Source organism: Microcaecilia unicolor, chromosome 7 (genome assembly GCF_901765095.1).
Source record: "Microcaecilia unicolor chromosome 7, aMicUni1.1, whole genome shotgun sequence".
Classification (NCBI taxonomy): Eukaryota; Metazoa; Chordata; class Amphibia; order Gymnophiona; family Siphonopidae; genus Microcaecilia; species Microcaecilia unicolor.
The window spans coordinates 74,806,690-74,823,002 of record NC_044037.1 but is presented as its reverse complement, the minus strand read 5'-3'; the positions used below and the strand labels follow the sequence as shown (position 1 = coordinate 74,823,002).

Below are 16,313 nucleotides of genomic sequence, written 5' to 3'. Positions count from 1 at the left end.
ACTGAGAGCAGCGCTTAGGTTGTGTTTTGTTCCAGGGTGTAGTATGGAGTGGGGGTAGGACAGCTTTAAGCATGCTAAGGCAGGTTCAAGGCCACAGTGTTTAGGAGGCTGAGCAAAGGAGGAAATGAATGGATCCTAGGGCAGTGTAAAATTTAGGGTGTCAGGTTAAGGGTGTGTCTGGTCGGGGTACTGTTTAAAGATTGTGGTAATGGGTTTGGGGGGGGGGGCACTGGTTCCATCGTGCTTTCCTCTCGGGACGTGGTTTAGACTACAGTAGACTTTTGGAGAAGAAATGTTCCAACATTGGAAGGGGGCTGTCATGAGGTGAGGATTTCCTCATTTTCTTCGCACTGATTCCGGGTAAAGAGGAGACAGAAAGCTTCCGTGAGTGCAACGGAGGAGAGTTACTAGCTGCGGCTCCTCGTCCCAGGAAAAGGGCGGGAGAAGGGGGGTCTTTCGGAGCGGATCCCAGGGCCCCGCAGTGTCCCCCCCCCCCCCCCCACCTCCGACGAGTTCCGCCTTTCCTCCTCCTCCTCCCCGTGACCTCCCTCTTCCCAGATCCCCGCAGCGATCTCCTCCTGCACCTTCCGATCGCCAGACCCCGGCCGGCCTTCCACCTCAGCGGAGAATCAGGTCTTTAAGGCATGCATTTGCTGTGGTCGGGTCACCTATCTTGCACACCAAGGCTGTTTACTTTATTTTTTTGTACTATTTCTTTATGTTGCTCGATCAAGGTGAATCTGTCTGATCGGAGTTGTTTTTGTTTTTTTTGGTATTAGCGTATTCAAGGGTCCGAGTAGATGCGGCCGGTTTCGCCTCTTGAGCGAATAAATGACCGTGGGGGACTCGCGGACGGCACCGGGCCGGTGAGGAGGCCCTGCACCGCCCGCCCAGTTCCTCTTTTTTTTTTTCTTCTAAACGAGCCCGTCAGCCACAGTGTCCCAGATCTCTGCCTCCGACAGCAGGGTGGAGACAGCACCCCCCTCCTTTCCGGAGCGCCTCTCCTTCACTTGACGTCTACGCCCTTCAGTGCCCCCTCCCTCCGGACAAAGCGTCCGCAGCTCTGCTCTTCCCTCTTTCTGCACCCTGATGTGCCCAGTTCCTCTGTGTGCACACAGCTGCGACCTACCTTCTAAGTTCAGCTGCGCCCTTCCCCCTCTAACCCTGAAGTGCCCCTCCATCTGCACCTTCCTTTTTACGCCACTTGTGCCCACTCCATCTCTGATTCTGAAGTTTCAAATTCGAAGTGCACCAAATCCTATCTAGTTTGACAGTGCAGGGTTTAATGCATTTACTGTCTGGATTAGTACCATGCAGTGTCCGGGCCTATGCCCCTAGCAATACCCCTTTCCCCTGCAACCTTGCAGCGTTTCCTGGCTCAGCAACATTGCAGTGTCCCCTCCTCGTGTATCTTGTAATAAGTCCTCCTGCATGCAGCCATGCCCTCCTCACTCATCCTTGCAGGTTTCTCTTCTTTAGCGTTCTAGTGATGCCCCCTTCCACTGCACCCTGTAGTATTTTCTCCCCGCACTTTGGCAATGCCTGTTTGTCTTTCGGTTCTGCAGTACTTTCTACCTTTAGACCCTGCAGTTCCCTTTTTCTGCACAGTTGCAGTGCCTGCTGCTTTTGGACCACTGTTTCTTTTTTTTTTTTTTTGTACATCTGAAGTGTCCCCCCTTTCCTCTGGGCACATGCAGTACTCCTCCATCTGCTCCTGGCAGTGCCCCCTTCTATCACACCCTACCATGTTCTCTCTCTACAGCTTTGCAGTGCAATCTCCTTTTTAACCCTGCTATTTCGTCCCTTTGCAGTGTCAACTCCATTTGAACACTGCAGTCTCTCTCTCTCTTACCACCTGTGCAGTGCCTCCTCCCCCCTTCCTCTGGGCACTTGCAGTACTCCTCCATCTGCTCCTAGCAGTGCCTCCTTCCTTTACACCTACCATTTTGTCTCTGTCTCTGCATCTTTGCAATGTCTCCTCCCATTGAGCCCTGCGGTTTAGTCACTTTGCAGTGCCTGCTCCATTGGAACTCTGCAGTGTTTCTCTCCCTCTCCTCCACCTTTGCAGTGCTTCCTCCCTCTGAATCATGCAGTGCTAGCTCGCTTAAAGCCCTGCAGTGTTTAATCTCTCTGCACCCCCTAGTGCATGGGAGCCAACTTTTCAAAATTATTGGGGGTGCTATATCCAACAGAAATTCTCTCTCTCTCTCGGGACACATTCAAGGAATTTGTTAAATATTGGAGGTACTCAAGCACCCACTCAGCTGGCTCCAATGCTGTACTGCCCCCTTCTTCTGGGTACTTGCAGTACCCTTCTGTTTGCTTCTAGAGGTGCCCCTTCCATTGCACCCTACAGTATTCTCTCAAACTCTCTGCCTGCTCCCTTTGGGCTCTACAATGTTTCTTCCCTCTGCTCTTCTGCAGTGCTTCCTCCCTTTAGACTCTGCGAGTTTCCATCTCTCTGCACCCAGCAGTCCCGGTCTCCCATTTCGCTTGCAGTCCTCCCTTTTTACTTCATACTGTGCTCGGTAGTACAAAACGGTGCCCTTGTACCTGACAGCACCATCTTTCAAAGCCCTTTAGACAATTAAGCCCATCAGACAGCACCCTTTCCCTTCAACAGTTCTACCTATGTCCAGATATGCCCTTTGCCACTAGGTGCTGGACTGCCCCTCTTCGTTTGCCCTTCAAATCTCTTTCTCCCTGGCACTGCTTCTCAGCCTTCTGTACACTCTTTTAACCTTTTCAATAGCGCTCTTCCTTTTATTCCCTTTCTACCTGGTGGTGTCCTCGCTCCTCCTTTGTACCTGGGAGTGCTTCCTCCCTTTTACATTGCCTTTCTTCCCCCCCCCCCCCCCCCCCCCCCCCCCCCCGCTTTACTTTTGGTACTGTTCACCTCCTTTCTTCTCGGCACCAATCACACTCATTTCTCCTTCTGCATTCTGGCACAGGCTGATCTCCCTTGGAGTCTCTGGACCCTTGGTATCATCACCCCTGGCTTGCCCCCTCTTCCATACAGGCCCTCTGGGGCTGGGACGTGAAAATGCTTCAGTCCCTGGCTGCACATCCGCTTTGAGCTGGTTTCTTCCCTTTCTCTGACTTGGCAGGTTCCTGAGGCCTCGGGCAGGACAGGAGCCGAGACTAGACTTTGTTACAGCCGAGAAAGGGCTTCTGCTGCCCGGGGCTGCAGAGAGATCTAGGGGGCATTCGCTAATTAAAAGGGTGACGGGCAGGCGAAGGTCTACTGTTCATATCTACTCTGTCCTGGTTCTATCTCCATGTGTGCAGTGGGGAGAGGGGGGGGGGGGGGAACAGAGCTAGGACATTGCCCTCCCTACAGGAGTGGGTTACATTTCAGATCAGCACATGGCAGGGCATCTGCCTGAAGGTTGTGTTTTTTTTTCATGAAGCAAAGAAGGGGTCAGGGAAAATACTTTTGCTTATTAGTGCTTTTGTAAAGACAGAATACTATAAGCTTTAGGTGTGTAGAGGACCCTCCCCCCCCCCTAATAAACTCGTCAGCCATTTGACCATCATGCCAGCTCGCCCTCTGGCATACGAAGGCCAAGCAGCAGGGACAGATCTAGAGTTGGTGAGATGGGGCCAAACCCTGCCGAGGCCTGGGAGATCGGGATGTGTGTCTGTGTGTTATCTGTTCTTGGAAGTGAGGGTATTCCGCTTTGCTGCGTGTTAGGTCCACTCGGCACCTGGATTAGTGCCTGCCTGCCTGGGATTCCGTCGCTTCGCACATATTCCATGGCTTTTCAAGGAATCGCGATCCGTTTTGCCATCACCTCTATTCGTCAGAGTTACGGGAAGAGTGATGAACTTTGAGGGCGAGCGGGGAGACCTGACAATTTACCTCTCTGCGTTTTCGATTCAGAAAATCGTCTCCCTCTGATGAGCTTAATACTGAACCTACTGCTCTGTCCGGTGCCTGCCACCTGCTCGAGTCTATTTCGGAGACGAAATGATTGGGGGTGGGGTGAGGGGTGGTATGAGTACCCCAACTCATTCCAACTGATTAAAAAAACAAACTAGTTTGAGTCAGTATTTGAGAGATCCTTCTTTACATGCTTTCCCAGTTGCTGGTATGTTTTTCACCTCTTGTAAGTGGGCAGGCAGGAGTTTGGGGTTATTTTTATTCACCTTTCCCCTTCCACTCCTCCGAATCTACTCCTTACGGAACTGAGGCATCACCAGCTCAGCAGCGATCCCCTGTCCTTCTCTCTCCCTCCCCCTCTGGGTCTCTCCCTGGGCTGGCTTTTTTTTTTTTAACACTCTTTTCGCGTGCGCGATGCACGGTGGGAGTCGTAGTGTTCTGCCGGCCTCGCCCTGCCTCTGCGGCCGCAGGGGTGTCGCAGCTGCGGGACTACACTTCCCGTCACGCCCCCAGAGCGACACTGGCTCGCTCGCCCTCTCTCTCTCTCTCTTCCCCCCCTCCACTCTCCCCCTCCTCTCTCGCTCTCTCTCTCCTCTTTCCCAGTGTCTCCGCCGAACCTCCTCTCGCAGCTCAGAGAGTCCGACCCGCGGCGGGCAGGGAAGGGGCGGCCCGAGCCCTCCCCAGCCGGCCGAAGCGGACCGAGAACAGGTGCGTGTCCCAGCCCCCCTTTCCTCCTCCTCCCAGAGCCCCTTCGATCCCCCGTCCTCTCCGTGTCCGCGCCGCCCGCTCGCTCCGGACATTTAAACCTCCGGACTGGCTGGCCGGCCGCGACTCACCGAGCGCCGTTGCTGCCCTGGGGGAGGGACCCTCGGCCCTGGCTTTGCCTTTCGGGTGCTGGGGGAGAGCAGGGTCTCTCTCTCCACCAGTTTAGGTGTCGATCTCTCTCGGTTTATGTTTTTTTTTAGGGGGGGAGGGGGAATTGGGTGAAGGACTCGTTGCTTCTCCGCCGCCCCCACTCCCCGTTGCCTTCCACCCTCGGGCGGGGGGTCTCCATGGAAACGGGAGGGGGACGTGTGCTCTTACCCATCTTGCAAACCGGGCGCTATCAGCTGTATTGCCCGAATCACGACTAGATCCGTCCGTCTCTCTCCTGGGGGGAGGGGGGATGAGCCTAGGATCAGGAAGGGGATGTCCGGGAAAGGTAGTGCCCACAGACTGCAGCATCTCCTTCCTCACCTGAGGAAGGGAGGTATGTGCCCATACCCACTCTGACTTTTTTTTTTTTTGGGGGGGGGGGGAGTATATTTATATCGCCTTGGTGCAGTTGCTGCGAATCACTTGTCCGGACATCGTCTGGGGTGGTGGGGTGTGGAGAGGGAGGTTTCGCTCTTAGGGAGGCGAGGGAGGGGTGATGCTCTGTAGTCTGGCTTTTTGGCTGCTTTTTCTGGCCCTCCCTTGTCACATGCGGCAGGGTGGGGGCACGTGTGCTGACCCCGACCCCCCGGAGGGCTCGCTGCTTCCGGACGTGCTGGCAGATCTCCACCGGGTGCTGTTTACCCACTTTCTGCCGCCCTGACTTCCCGAGCCAGCGCCGAGCTTTCGCTTCTCTGTGCACGCAAGTTTTCGTGGGTTTTAAAAATATTTTTGGTTCTGAGATCTTTGGGAATTTGTGTTTCGGTTGCTCCGGACTAACGTTATTGTCTGTTACCAGTTCGTGCCGTGCCTTCAGCTGATCTGTTTCGATGTCTCCTTATTATGGAAACTTTTAATCCTGAAACCTGGAACATGCACGTGTGTTACTTTAACGTGCAGTAAGAAATTCAGCAGTTTGCGGAGAACTGGTTGAGATGCAAGATGCGGCTAATGCCCGTGGACCTCAACTTATAAGTTATTTTTTTTTACTTATTACGGTGATCATCATGTGCAGAATATGTATGTGATGTGATAGTTCGGAAATGTAGCTGCTTTGCACGGTAGGAAAAGATAGTTTTTGATCTAGTTTTTATTGCAAAATGCCCCCCCCCCCCCCCCCCCCCCCGCATTGGGAGTAAGGTTTAAAGTGTGCAGATGTCAAGAAGTACCAAACATTGCTGCTTTCTTAGCAAGAAACTTTTAAGATTATGGCAAAAAGGGCTTTAAGATGAATGCATTGGGGTTTGAATTTACATATTTTGGTGGTATTAAAATGCAACATCATGACCTGCAGATTCTTGATGTCAGTATCCTTCCATTGTTTGTTTTTGCTGGAACGAATAAGCATTACATTTACTTTCATTTAGATTATTTTTAACTTAAATATTATTTTCAAAAAAGTCTCAAACATAAGAGGTTGAAAATAATTTAACATCTAAGCATTTTTTTTTTTACTTAATGAGAATATCTCTAGACTTGTATACATGACATTTATTGACTCCCCAAAACTAAATTTTAAGTGACTACAAGGGTTGTATTGTAACCTTACTTTTGCCTAGAGGGAGATTGCGTTTATAAATCCTGTTCTGGATAATGTCTCGCAGAATTGTCTCTCCAAGTAGCTGGTAGCAAAGCTGATTGTTCTAAACATAGAAACACCAAATAATGAGGGCAGATAAAGACAATTCAGTCCAGCTGATGTCTAACTTCTCCCCTCCTTTTACTTTCTTGAAATCCACCACCTCTATGGGGAGGCCATGCATCCACCACCTTTCTGTGACTGCATTTGTCTGATGCCATGGCCTTTTGCTTTAGAACGCTCTTTCATTTGAAAACTGTCTTCATTTAACTTTGAAATGTTTGAATGCTATTATTATCACCCCATTTCTCCTGCCGAGTATAATATTTAAGCCCTTGCGTTTCATTTCATGTGGCTTTTGATATAGACCCTAGCTCATTTTGGTACCCTTTTTCTGGATTACCTCAGCCTTGTCTATATCTTTTTGAGGTACGGTCTCCAGGACTGGATGCACAGTTCAGGTGAGGTGTTTCCAACAACCAATACAGGGAGACATTGTTGCTTCTTTTTTTTAGTAGTTGTGATTAAGCGAGAAGGATAAAATGAACAAAAATTAAAAGTTCTTCTTCATGTTTATGTCCATTTTGCAGGCGGAGTCACTGAAGTGCAGTCAGGCGGAGCTGGGGCCTAGTACAACTGCAGGGGCTCCTTGCTAGTAAGCGTCTGTCATGATCTCAGCAGCTCCACTCTATAGTGGTGTACACAACTGGACCAGTGGAGATTGTATCCGGATGTGTGGCATCAATGAGGACAGGTGAGAATTGTGGCATACCTTGGCCAGAACCTGCAGTGGAAATCAACTTGCACGTGTTTATAAATAGGCCAAAGAAAGAACCCAACATGTTCAACTGATTCTCTTTCTTACAGGAACATAGGTTTGAGTATGTGTAGATGGTGATCCTTGCAGACAGTCCCTGCTGCCTCTGACATGGCTTTGCAGATGGACACCTAGAGGTCATGTACCTTGCATGGTCTGGAGAGGATTGCTGTAGTCTAAAGCAGAGCAAATAACAAAAGGGTGCAAACTTGTATGGCAGCTATATGCATACCCATCCCAGTTTTCAACAGGGAAGTGTGCACATACATTCGCTTTGAAAATTACCCTATGGTGTTTAGTGTGCACAACTCTCCTGTTTTACTTTGTAGGCAAACACATATATTTTATAAAATACTAGTAAAAAAGGCCCGTTTCTGACACAAATGAAACGGGCGCTAGCAAGGTTGTCCTCGAAGTGTGTATGTTTGAGAGAGTGTATGTGAGAGTGACTGTGTGTGAGAGAGAGAGTGAATGTGCGAGTGTGTGTGTGTGTGAGAGAGAGAGTGAGTCTGCGTGCGAGTGTGTCTGTGAGAGAGAGAGAGAGTGTGTGTGTGAGAATGAGAGTGTGTGCAAGTGCGTATGTGAGACACAGTGTGAGAGAGTGTGTTTCACACAGATACAGTGTGTGCGAGAGAGTGTGTGTGAGACACAGACTCTCTGTGAGACTGAGTATATGAGACCAAGAGAGTGTGTGAGTGACTGTGTGACACATAGAGAGTGAATGTGATACAGTGTGAGACATTGAGTGTGTGAGAGAGAGAAAGACATTGACTGTGAGAGAGAGTGTGTGTATGTGAGGCAGAGATACCTCGCCCCCCCTCTCTGGTGTCAGGCCCCCCTCCCTCCCTCTCTCTGGTGTCAGCCCCCCCCCCCCCTCTCTCTCTGGTGTCTGAGCCTTACTGTGCAGGACGATGAGCTCTGGCTGTGCTTCAAGGAACTGACCAATCCTATTTAATAGAATACACCTCCAACATTCCGAAGCCGAGAAACCTCGTGTGGTTGGTCACTTCTGCTTGTGATGAACCCGGAAGTACGTGATATCAATTCAGGAGATGGATACAGAGAGCAGGAATGCCTCAGCCATGCAGCCTGCTTCAGAACGTTGGAGGTGCGTTTTATTATATAGGATGTGCATAAATGCAAATCCCACCCAAGATAAACTTACACCCATACGGGCTTAGTGCACATAAGTTACCTCATGTATAGTCTGGCTGAATTTTACAAAATTGTATACAGCTCTGTTTCTGCAGGTGAGACACTGTGTTTCCTGTGGAAATGCCTTTAAAACTGACCTCCAAATGTACAGAATGACCCCCAAGTGATATTTAGTACTGATGAAGACAGAAAGTTAGCTAGAGTGACATGAGGTACTGTTTAGTGTAGTTGTGATTATTTTCATGTATATTGCTGAAACATTGTAATTCATGAAAAGGTTTGACTCCTGTATTTGAATATGTAGATTTGGTAGGGAATGCTTTATTAGCTATTATAGCACCCCTTCAATATGTCGGGAGGTACAAAGCTAGATGGCAAGAGTTCCAGTGACTAGGTGCAACAGGGCAAGATTTGTCTTGATTGTAAAAAAAAGTCTCTCTAAGTGCTGTCATTTTTAATTCAAAGTCCTACTGAGTATATTATCGAGAACTAAACATCTGGATTAAAGAGGGGGTGGGGAAGAATTTTTGAGTCTTGCTTAACTGATAGGTATGAAAAAGCCTACTTTTCAGAGTTACCAGTATTTCAGAAAGCTATATACTAATCCAGTAAAACAGTTCAAGGCAGTTGTTTAGCGGTACATTGTAGAGCCTGACCGAACCCAAATCTGCAACTGAAATTGGCCACTTGGTTTCAGCAGAAACCAAAGCCATAAACAAAACTCTTCCCCCCCACCCTTCTATCCCCTTGACCATAAAAGCCCCCCCCACCGCGATCACTCTCCCATGCCCAAAAGTGAATTCTCTGCCCATGTTGGTTCCAATCAGAAAACGGGGCAGAGACCTCTTAGACTTCCAGGGTTTCAGTAAGGTAGGCCTGGGGTGGTGGTGAGGGGGAGGTTTGATTTCAGCTGAAAATGCACAGGCATTTTTAGCCAAAACCTGAACCTTGATTTCGGGTTGGTTTTGTTAGGTCTCTAGTACATTTAATCTCTTCTTGGCTTCAGAATGACTGTGTTCCACAGTCTACCTGAGCTGCCAATGTTTGTATATAAAGCAGTGTCTCTCAAGCTGTCTTGCTTGGTAAGAGGTTCTAGAAGTCACAGCAGTTCTTATTACTTTGCATTACAACATAAATAGAATGCTTGAAAGATAGTCCCGTGCCAATTAGATTGCCACACTGGTCAGCCACTGGAGCTGGTCTGTTTTCCTTGTTTGAGCTGGCCACATTTCATGGCTGTCAGATTCCAAACATGGTGGGAAAAGCAGGCAATTTGAGAGGTCTAGAAATAGCCTACTGTCCCTCTGGCAGCAGTGGAGGTGCCCCTTTCAGGAGGGCTCTGGTGCTTTCAGAGCAAAGAACTAATAGGACCTCCCAATATGTAGCTAAGAGACCAACAAAGTCATGGAGTAGAGGGAAGTTTGTCATGATGGCTGTTTATCCTATTTGTGATGGGTTAACTCAGCTCTTTTGTAACTTAAGGGCAGATAAATCTCTCTGCAGATAGGGGTAGCAGGGATCAGTGTGGCATGAACCAATGATTCTAGTTGCAAAACAAGGAAGATGTTCCATGGTGGTAGAAAGTTGGAAATGGGGTCTTTTAATCAGTCTATTGCCCATAGTGATGCATATCTAAATCTCCAATAGAGATGTTGGCTGTTTTAGATACATTCATTTCTGAATGCAACTTTTCATTGTACAGTTAAAAACATAAAGGCCTTTTAAATTGAAGTAGATGTTTTTTTTAACACAATGCTTGAAATTTTGTTAGCCTTTGGGCCTGTCAGTGACTCAGTAGCAGAAAAACATGATCACACTTACTAACAAGCTTCTTTTGAGACCATTTTTGGCTTCAACCCTTTGGTTAACAAATTTTACTTGAAGCTTTATGAAAGGTCAAAATGTCCTTGTAAAATGTAGGCACCATAGAAAGGTATCTGTGAGGCATACAGCTGCCAAGGAACCATTAGTAAAGCAATCTTCAAAAACAGAGTTAGGCGGCTAGATCCTTTGTTTGAAAATTACCCCACACGGTACATCTAAACTGAGCTTCCTAGCTTCATTAGATTTAGCCTCTTGAAACCTAGGTGTGCCTGGGGCAAAAAGTTGCATGTGCTTATTGAATATTCCAGTATATGTGAACCATTTTCCCTGCCTATCCCAGTCCACAGAAACAGCAGGGACAGTGTCCACAGGTACGTTTTATACCCACATTTACCTACCAAACATTTGAAGAGAAATCACCCAGATGCCGTGGTACAGAAGATGCATCTCCTCCATGCAGTTGCTTCACTATCCAAATACGTTCTGTACCCATATAGCTGGAGTGAAGCCATTGCAAATGAGTCTCTAAATCCTGTTTAGCTTGGGTATGGCTTATAGACAGAGAAAATTTTAGAGGCCTGATCTAACCTGTGGGCTAGCGCCATCTTTCTTGTGCAAGGAGTGCCACATATGCAGACGAGCTGCATAGCAAACCTGCTTGAGAAACCTTGTGGGATCTACCTGAAAAAGATAACTACATCTCATTGACAGTTTTCTTTTTATGAAAACCAACCACAAACTTATATTATGTTTAAATATCTTTATTGTCATTAAAGTCATTGCCAAAAAGAGCTACAAACCACAGTAGCAAAAACGCAAAATTTCAAAGCGCACAAACAACAAGGTCAGTGACAGGTTTGACAGCTTTTTAATGAGCTGCTTTGCTGCTTTTTCTTTGGCACAGCTAATTATTTATGAATTTCACATTTTAGTCCATCATCATCTTTGTGATGTATTTTACAATATGTGGATTACAGGGGATGTGCTGATTGGCTAAGAGCCATTTTGGAATATTGCATGACATTGTGATCATGTGTCACTGAACACTGATACCTGTTGGGTTACCTACAACTTTCGGCAGAGGTTGATGGCATCGTAATTCCCTTTCAGTGAAATCCATCCAATGTGATGTGATGACACTTCTGAAAGCCTGGGTAAAATTGACTATCTGAAAATTGTTCTCAGTTAGTGTAGCTGAAATCATGCTTGAAGCTCTACAGTGTGTATATTTCTAACCAGGTTAAAAAGGAGGCATGTGGGGAGAGGGTGACAAATTAAAACAATGCATGCACTTGGCATTTCCCAGCATATGAGTATTATTTTACCCCTGCACAGATAGTACGTGATTGGCCAGTACGTGATTGGCCATTTTTAAACAGGAACTACTAAAACAGCTTAGCTGCCAGTACAAGCACAGATACAGTGGGAGTAATATAAGGCTATAGCAGCAGGCTGTGAACCAGAGAGACTAGGGTTTGAATCCCACTGACACTCCTTGTGGCCTTCGGCAAGTCACTTAACCCTCTATTTTGTCAGGTACAGACTTACTCCCTTGTTTACAGAGCTGTGCGGCAATGCCAGCACAGTCCATTCAAAGTGAATGGGCTGTGTTGGCATTACTTAAGTGCCAGTCGCTAGTGTGGCTCTGTAAACAGGGGCGTTAGATTGTGAGCCCTCTGGGGACAGGGAAAGACCTATCTAAATGTTAACTCGATGTGAAGTACCCCTGGAAAGATACCTAAATACTAAAATAATTAAATACCCTGTCATGTCCAATTATACCTAGATAAGCATTCATTTGTGGCTTTTATAAGGAATTATGGTTAGTTTAACAAAAGGGCTCTTTTACTAAAGTGTGTTATGCTGTTGATGCACAGATTAGGGCCTGTTAGGTGCTACCGCAGAAGTATGGCAACAGTGGCATGATGGTTTGCACATGGTAATTCACGCTTTAACTGCATATTGTGTTAGGTGGGTCATGGGTGGAGACTGGCCAAGGACCTGTTAATGTGGTGAGTGCGTGGTACTTAATGCAGATTAACTTTCATTTGCATGCTTATTGAAGCTTCACTTAACACTTATTCAGTAAGAGGCACTAATGTCTGGATTCTATATAGCGTGACTTAAGTTGTGTGCGCAAATCTAGCCGTATTCTGGATTTGCACGCGCAACTTAATTAGTTAACAAGCTAATCAGTGCTGATAATTGCCACTTAACAATCAATTATTGGCACTAATTGGCATTCATTAGAATTTACGTGCCGAACAGTCTAAGCATATTCTATAGTGTGATGCGTGTAAATTATAAGTTGTATAGTTGAAAAGGGGGCATGGCCGTGGGCATGGAATGGGCGGGTCGTGGGCATTTCTAAAATCTATGTGCGTGGTTTTAGAATATACACTGTCTGAGTATAATTTAGATGTTGGCATTTATACCAAGTTTTACTTGGTGTAACTGCCTGCGACCTAATTTAGTCATGTGGACGGACGCTCGGCTTATTCTACAAACCATGTGGAAATTTAGGCTTCTATAAAGTATGTCTAAATTTAGGTGTACTTTATAGAATATTCTTTGGCGTATTTTGTTTGAGTGCTGATTTTTTTAGGTGTGATATATAGAATCTAGTTCTAAGTGTAGCTGCGTTGTGACCAGGTTCTATGCGTGCTAATGCACACGTCCTCTGAAATTAATGCACGGACGTGCTGGGCAACTTCTAAAGTCCAAATGTTTGCTGGTTTTCAGTCAGACATGTTTTTATTGCATTTTGCTAGTGAAACAACATGAACCTGTCATACAGTAAAGGTAATGATGCTGTTGCACTAGCCACTTGACTTGATAACTTTTGGATTTTATTTTTAATTTTTAATCTGCGTTTTCAAATAATGTTCAAGGCAACTCATGACGTTGTTGGGTATAATAATCCCCCTGTCCCCAAGAACTTACAATCTAAGTGGGTACCTGAGGCAGTAGGAGATGAAATAACTTGCCCAGTGTCACAAGGAGTGTCAGTGATAGAAGTGAGATTTGATTTCTAATTTCCTGGTTTTCAGATTGCTGTAATTGCTAGGCCTCTCCTCTGGTGAATACAAGGTACCTTCATGGACAACTGCCTTATTCCTTCTAGTTCCAAAGCTTCATTGGTTGTGATGGTGCAACTCGAGTCCCAGTGTGTCACTTACCCCCAGATTCTATAATGGCGTACAGTTGGGCACAAGGTTATAGAATAGAGTCAGTTACGTGGGTAACTTAATTTGCTAATTAGCAGTAAATTTGCACTTAAGCATCAATAATTGGCCTTAACAAGCACTAATTGTTAATAATCTGTAGTTGCTGGTATAAATGACTTATGCCTCTATTCTATAAACCAAGTGCTTAATTTCTATGACGTGCAACTCCAAAGGGGTTATGGACCTGGGAGGGGCAAGGGCAGGTCAGGAGTGTGCCAATCAATTAGTCACAATGTTATCCAATAGGGTCATTCCTGTGCCTCACTGCCAGTACTTAGATGCAAAAAAAACAAACAAACAAGTAATCTTTAATCCTATAGTAGCTTGTAATTACTATCACAGTCTGCAATAATAACTTGCACTAAAAAACAGAAGCATAACCAGGTTATGACATTGGGGGGGGGGGGGGGGCAGAGAGCAGACTGCATAGGCATGATAGACCGCATGAAAAATAGGCGCTGGTGCTGTTGGAAGTCCGTTTGGGGGAGCAGTTGCTTTCCTTGCACCCCACCTAGCTATGCAACTGATTATAAACATACTTGAAATGATAGTGGACCATCGGAAGTGATGATTTCAGGCAAGTCACAAAATAACATCAGATATGCAGTTCACTAACATTGTCATCGGTCCAGCTTTTACAATTTTTGCCTTTTTTAAAACTTAGTTAACAAAATTTTTGTATTTCATTATTTTTTCAATTGTGTGTTTCATACTCCTTTCTTACATTTGCACCTTTCTTATGCTGTTAGCAACTTTAAAATTATGATAGCACTTAACTTATATGTGCACGGATCAACTGCTAACACGGCCAGTATTTTGAACTCTGTGTCAGGGAAGTAGTCCAATAATAATGTGTCCTTTTCTGAAATCTTCACTAAGATTGAAGAGTGACGTTTTTTTTCTTTGTTTGTTTTTTTTTAATTTGGATTTACTTATTCTCTGCAAAAAAGTAATTGTTGCCCAAGTATTAGATTTATCAAGTACTTAGACATGAGCATTTACACCAGCCTTTGAGCTGGCCTAAATGCTCGTGCCTAAGTTGGGCGTGAATGTACAGACATGGAGGCGTATTTTCAAAGCACGTAGACTTACAAAATTCCATAGTAACCTATGGAACTTTGTAAATCTAAGTGCTTTGAAAATGAGTCCCTTAGGTTAGTATTCTATAATGTGGAACTGCTGTTATAGAATTCGCGCTTAGCATTCATCATTTGGTAATATGTCCTTTAAAGGTTACAGAGAGAGAGAGAGATGCGGATTAGATGCTTAGATGTAGATATGTAGAGAATGTGGAATGATGGCCCTTCGATTTTTGCCTGATAATAGCTTAAGAATGGCGCTTTGTAACTCATGAGTTGCAAAGCCTAAAAACTAGGGGCCCCGCTAACTAAGCCACACTGTAGGCATGCAAACTTTTTAGCACACATTAAAAATTAGTGCGTGTTAACGCTAGAAACATACATATGAATATTATGGGTGTCTCTATCATTAGCACGCCTACAGCGTGGCTTATTTAACAGGGCCCTAGTTTTGTAAATGCCTTCTGAAAAAGAACAAAGAGAATAAAGTGTGAGTTTGAAGCGCTAGTCAGTGGCGTACCAAGGGGGGGGGGCGGTGGGGGCGGCCCGCCCCGGGTGCACGCCGCTGGGGGGTGCCACGGCGCGCGCCTGCTCCTCTGAGTTCGCTAAACTTCGTTCGTTCACTGCAGCTCCCTCTGCCCCGGAACAGGTTACTTCCTGTTCCAGGGCAGAGGGAGCTGCAGCGAACGAACAAAGTTTAGCGAACTCGGAGGAGCAGGCGCGTGCCGCGGCCCCCCCTCCAGCAGCGTGCACCCGGGGGAGGCGCACCCGGTGTCATCTAGCGGGGGGGGGGGGGCGCGCTGCACCCAGGGGAGGCGCATCGGCGCTCCGCCCGGGTGCCATCCAGGCCAGGAACGCCACTGGCGCCAGTGCTGGTTAGATACTTTATTGAGTTTTATTCTCATGGTTTTATTTTCACTTATCTGGTTTGGGGGGGGGAAGGGGTTGTTAGTTTTTGTTTTTTTTTGACAACCTGCTTAATTTAATTTTATTATTATTTTTTTTTATAAAAGGTGCACATTTTTCCTGTGGTCCTCTTGATTTTTAAAAATCCTCTGAGTGAGCCCTTCTGTTTCTTCTTTGCATTTATGCTTTACACCTGATAACCAGCATGGAGGCTCTGATACCGATCTCAACCTGGCACCAAAACCTATGATTCATAGTGGTGGGAGTGGCTGTGGAGGCAAATGGGAGGAACGGTCAAAAACTTTAAAGGAACAGTGCTAAAAAAGCTTTTACCTACTTTGTCAGTTAAAAGAAACATTTCTTTAAGTACCCTCATTGTTCTAGTTTGGATTCTGTTCCTGAGGAGATGACATTGCTTAAATTTTCAACAACTCCTATGCATTAGGAATGTAAATTAAACTTCTTAAATCTGGCCTGACAAGTCCATAGCCTGCCCATTTTTCAGGCAATCTACACCAAATATGCACAAGAAACATTTGCATATTCTGTGTCTCCAGTGTCTGCAGATGCGCCTCATTCTTATTCAGTATGGATAGTTGAAGACCCTGAACTGGCTGTGGGGCTCATCCGGATAGGTTTCAGTAGCCCTGACATATATACCTAGGGTGGCATTGTACTGATCTTTATCAGACCCCTTTGCAAGCCTCACACCAATACGTATAAAGAATGCTTTTATTCCAAGAGTGAAGGAAGGGTGGAGATGAATAACAGGCAGCATGGCCATGAGGAAAAAAAATGGCAAAATATAAAGGAGACCCATAAATTAGATCCAAAGAGGAAGGAACAGAGCCAAGAAATAGGCAAGTTAATATTTTGAAGACTCTAGTTAGTATTGCTGTTTGAGACACAAATAGCTTCTCAGGAAAGAAAC

General features: G+C 46.1%; 1 protein-coding gene across 5 annotated transcripts in view; it reads left to right on the top strand.

Annotated features, from left to right (window-relative positions):
* Positions 1–573: 573 nt before the first annotated feature.
* The window catches only part of BCORL1 (BCL6 corepressor like 1), a 79,004-nt gene continuing 63,264 nt past the window's right edge, over positions 574–16,313 (top strand). Inside the window, exons 1-2 of one of the 5 annotated variants that reach the window (XM_030209075.1) lie at positions 574–633; positions 6,965–7,128. In XM_030209075.1, the coding sequence (XP_030064935.1) occupies positions 7,043–7,128 (86 nt within the window). In that variant the 5' untranslated portion in view covers positions 574–633; positions 6,965–7,042. Of the gene's footprint in view, positions 634–4,451; positions 4,592–5,054; positions 5,133–5,572; positions 5,857–6,593; positions 6,836–6,964; positions 7,129–16,313 lie in introns of those variants that run through there. The other 4 variants (XM_030209073.1, XM_030209076.1, XM_030209077.1 and 1 more) reach the window with 4 other exon arrangements.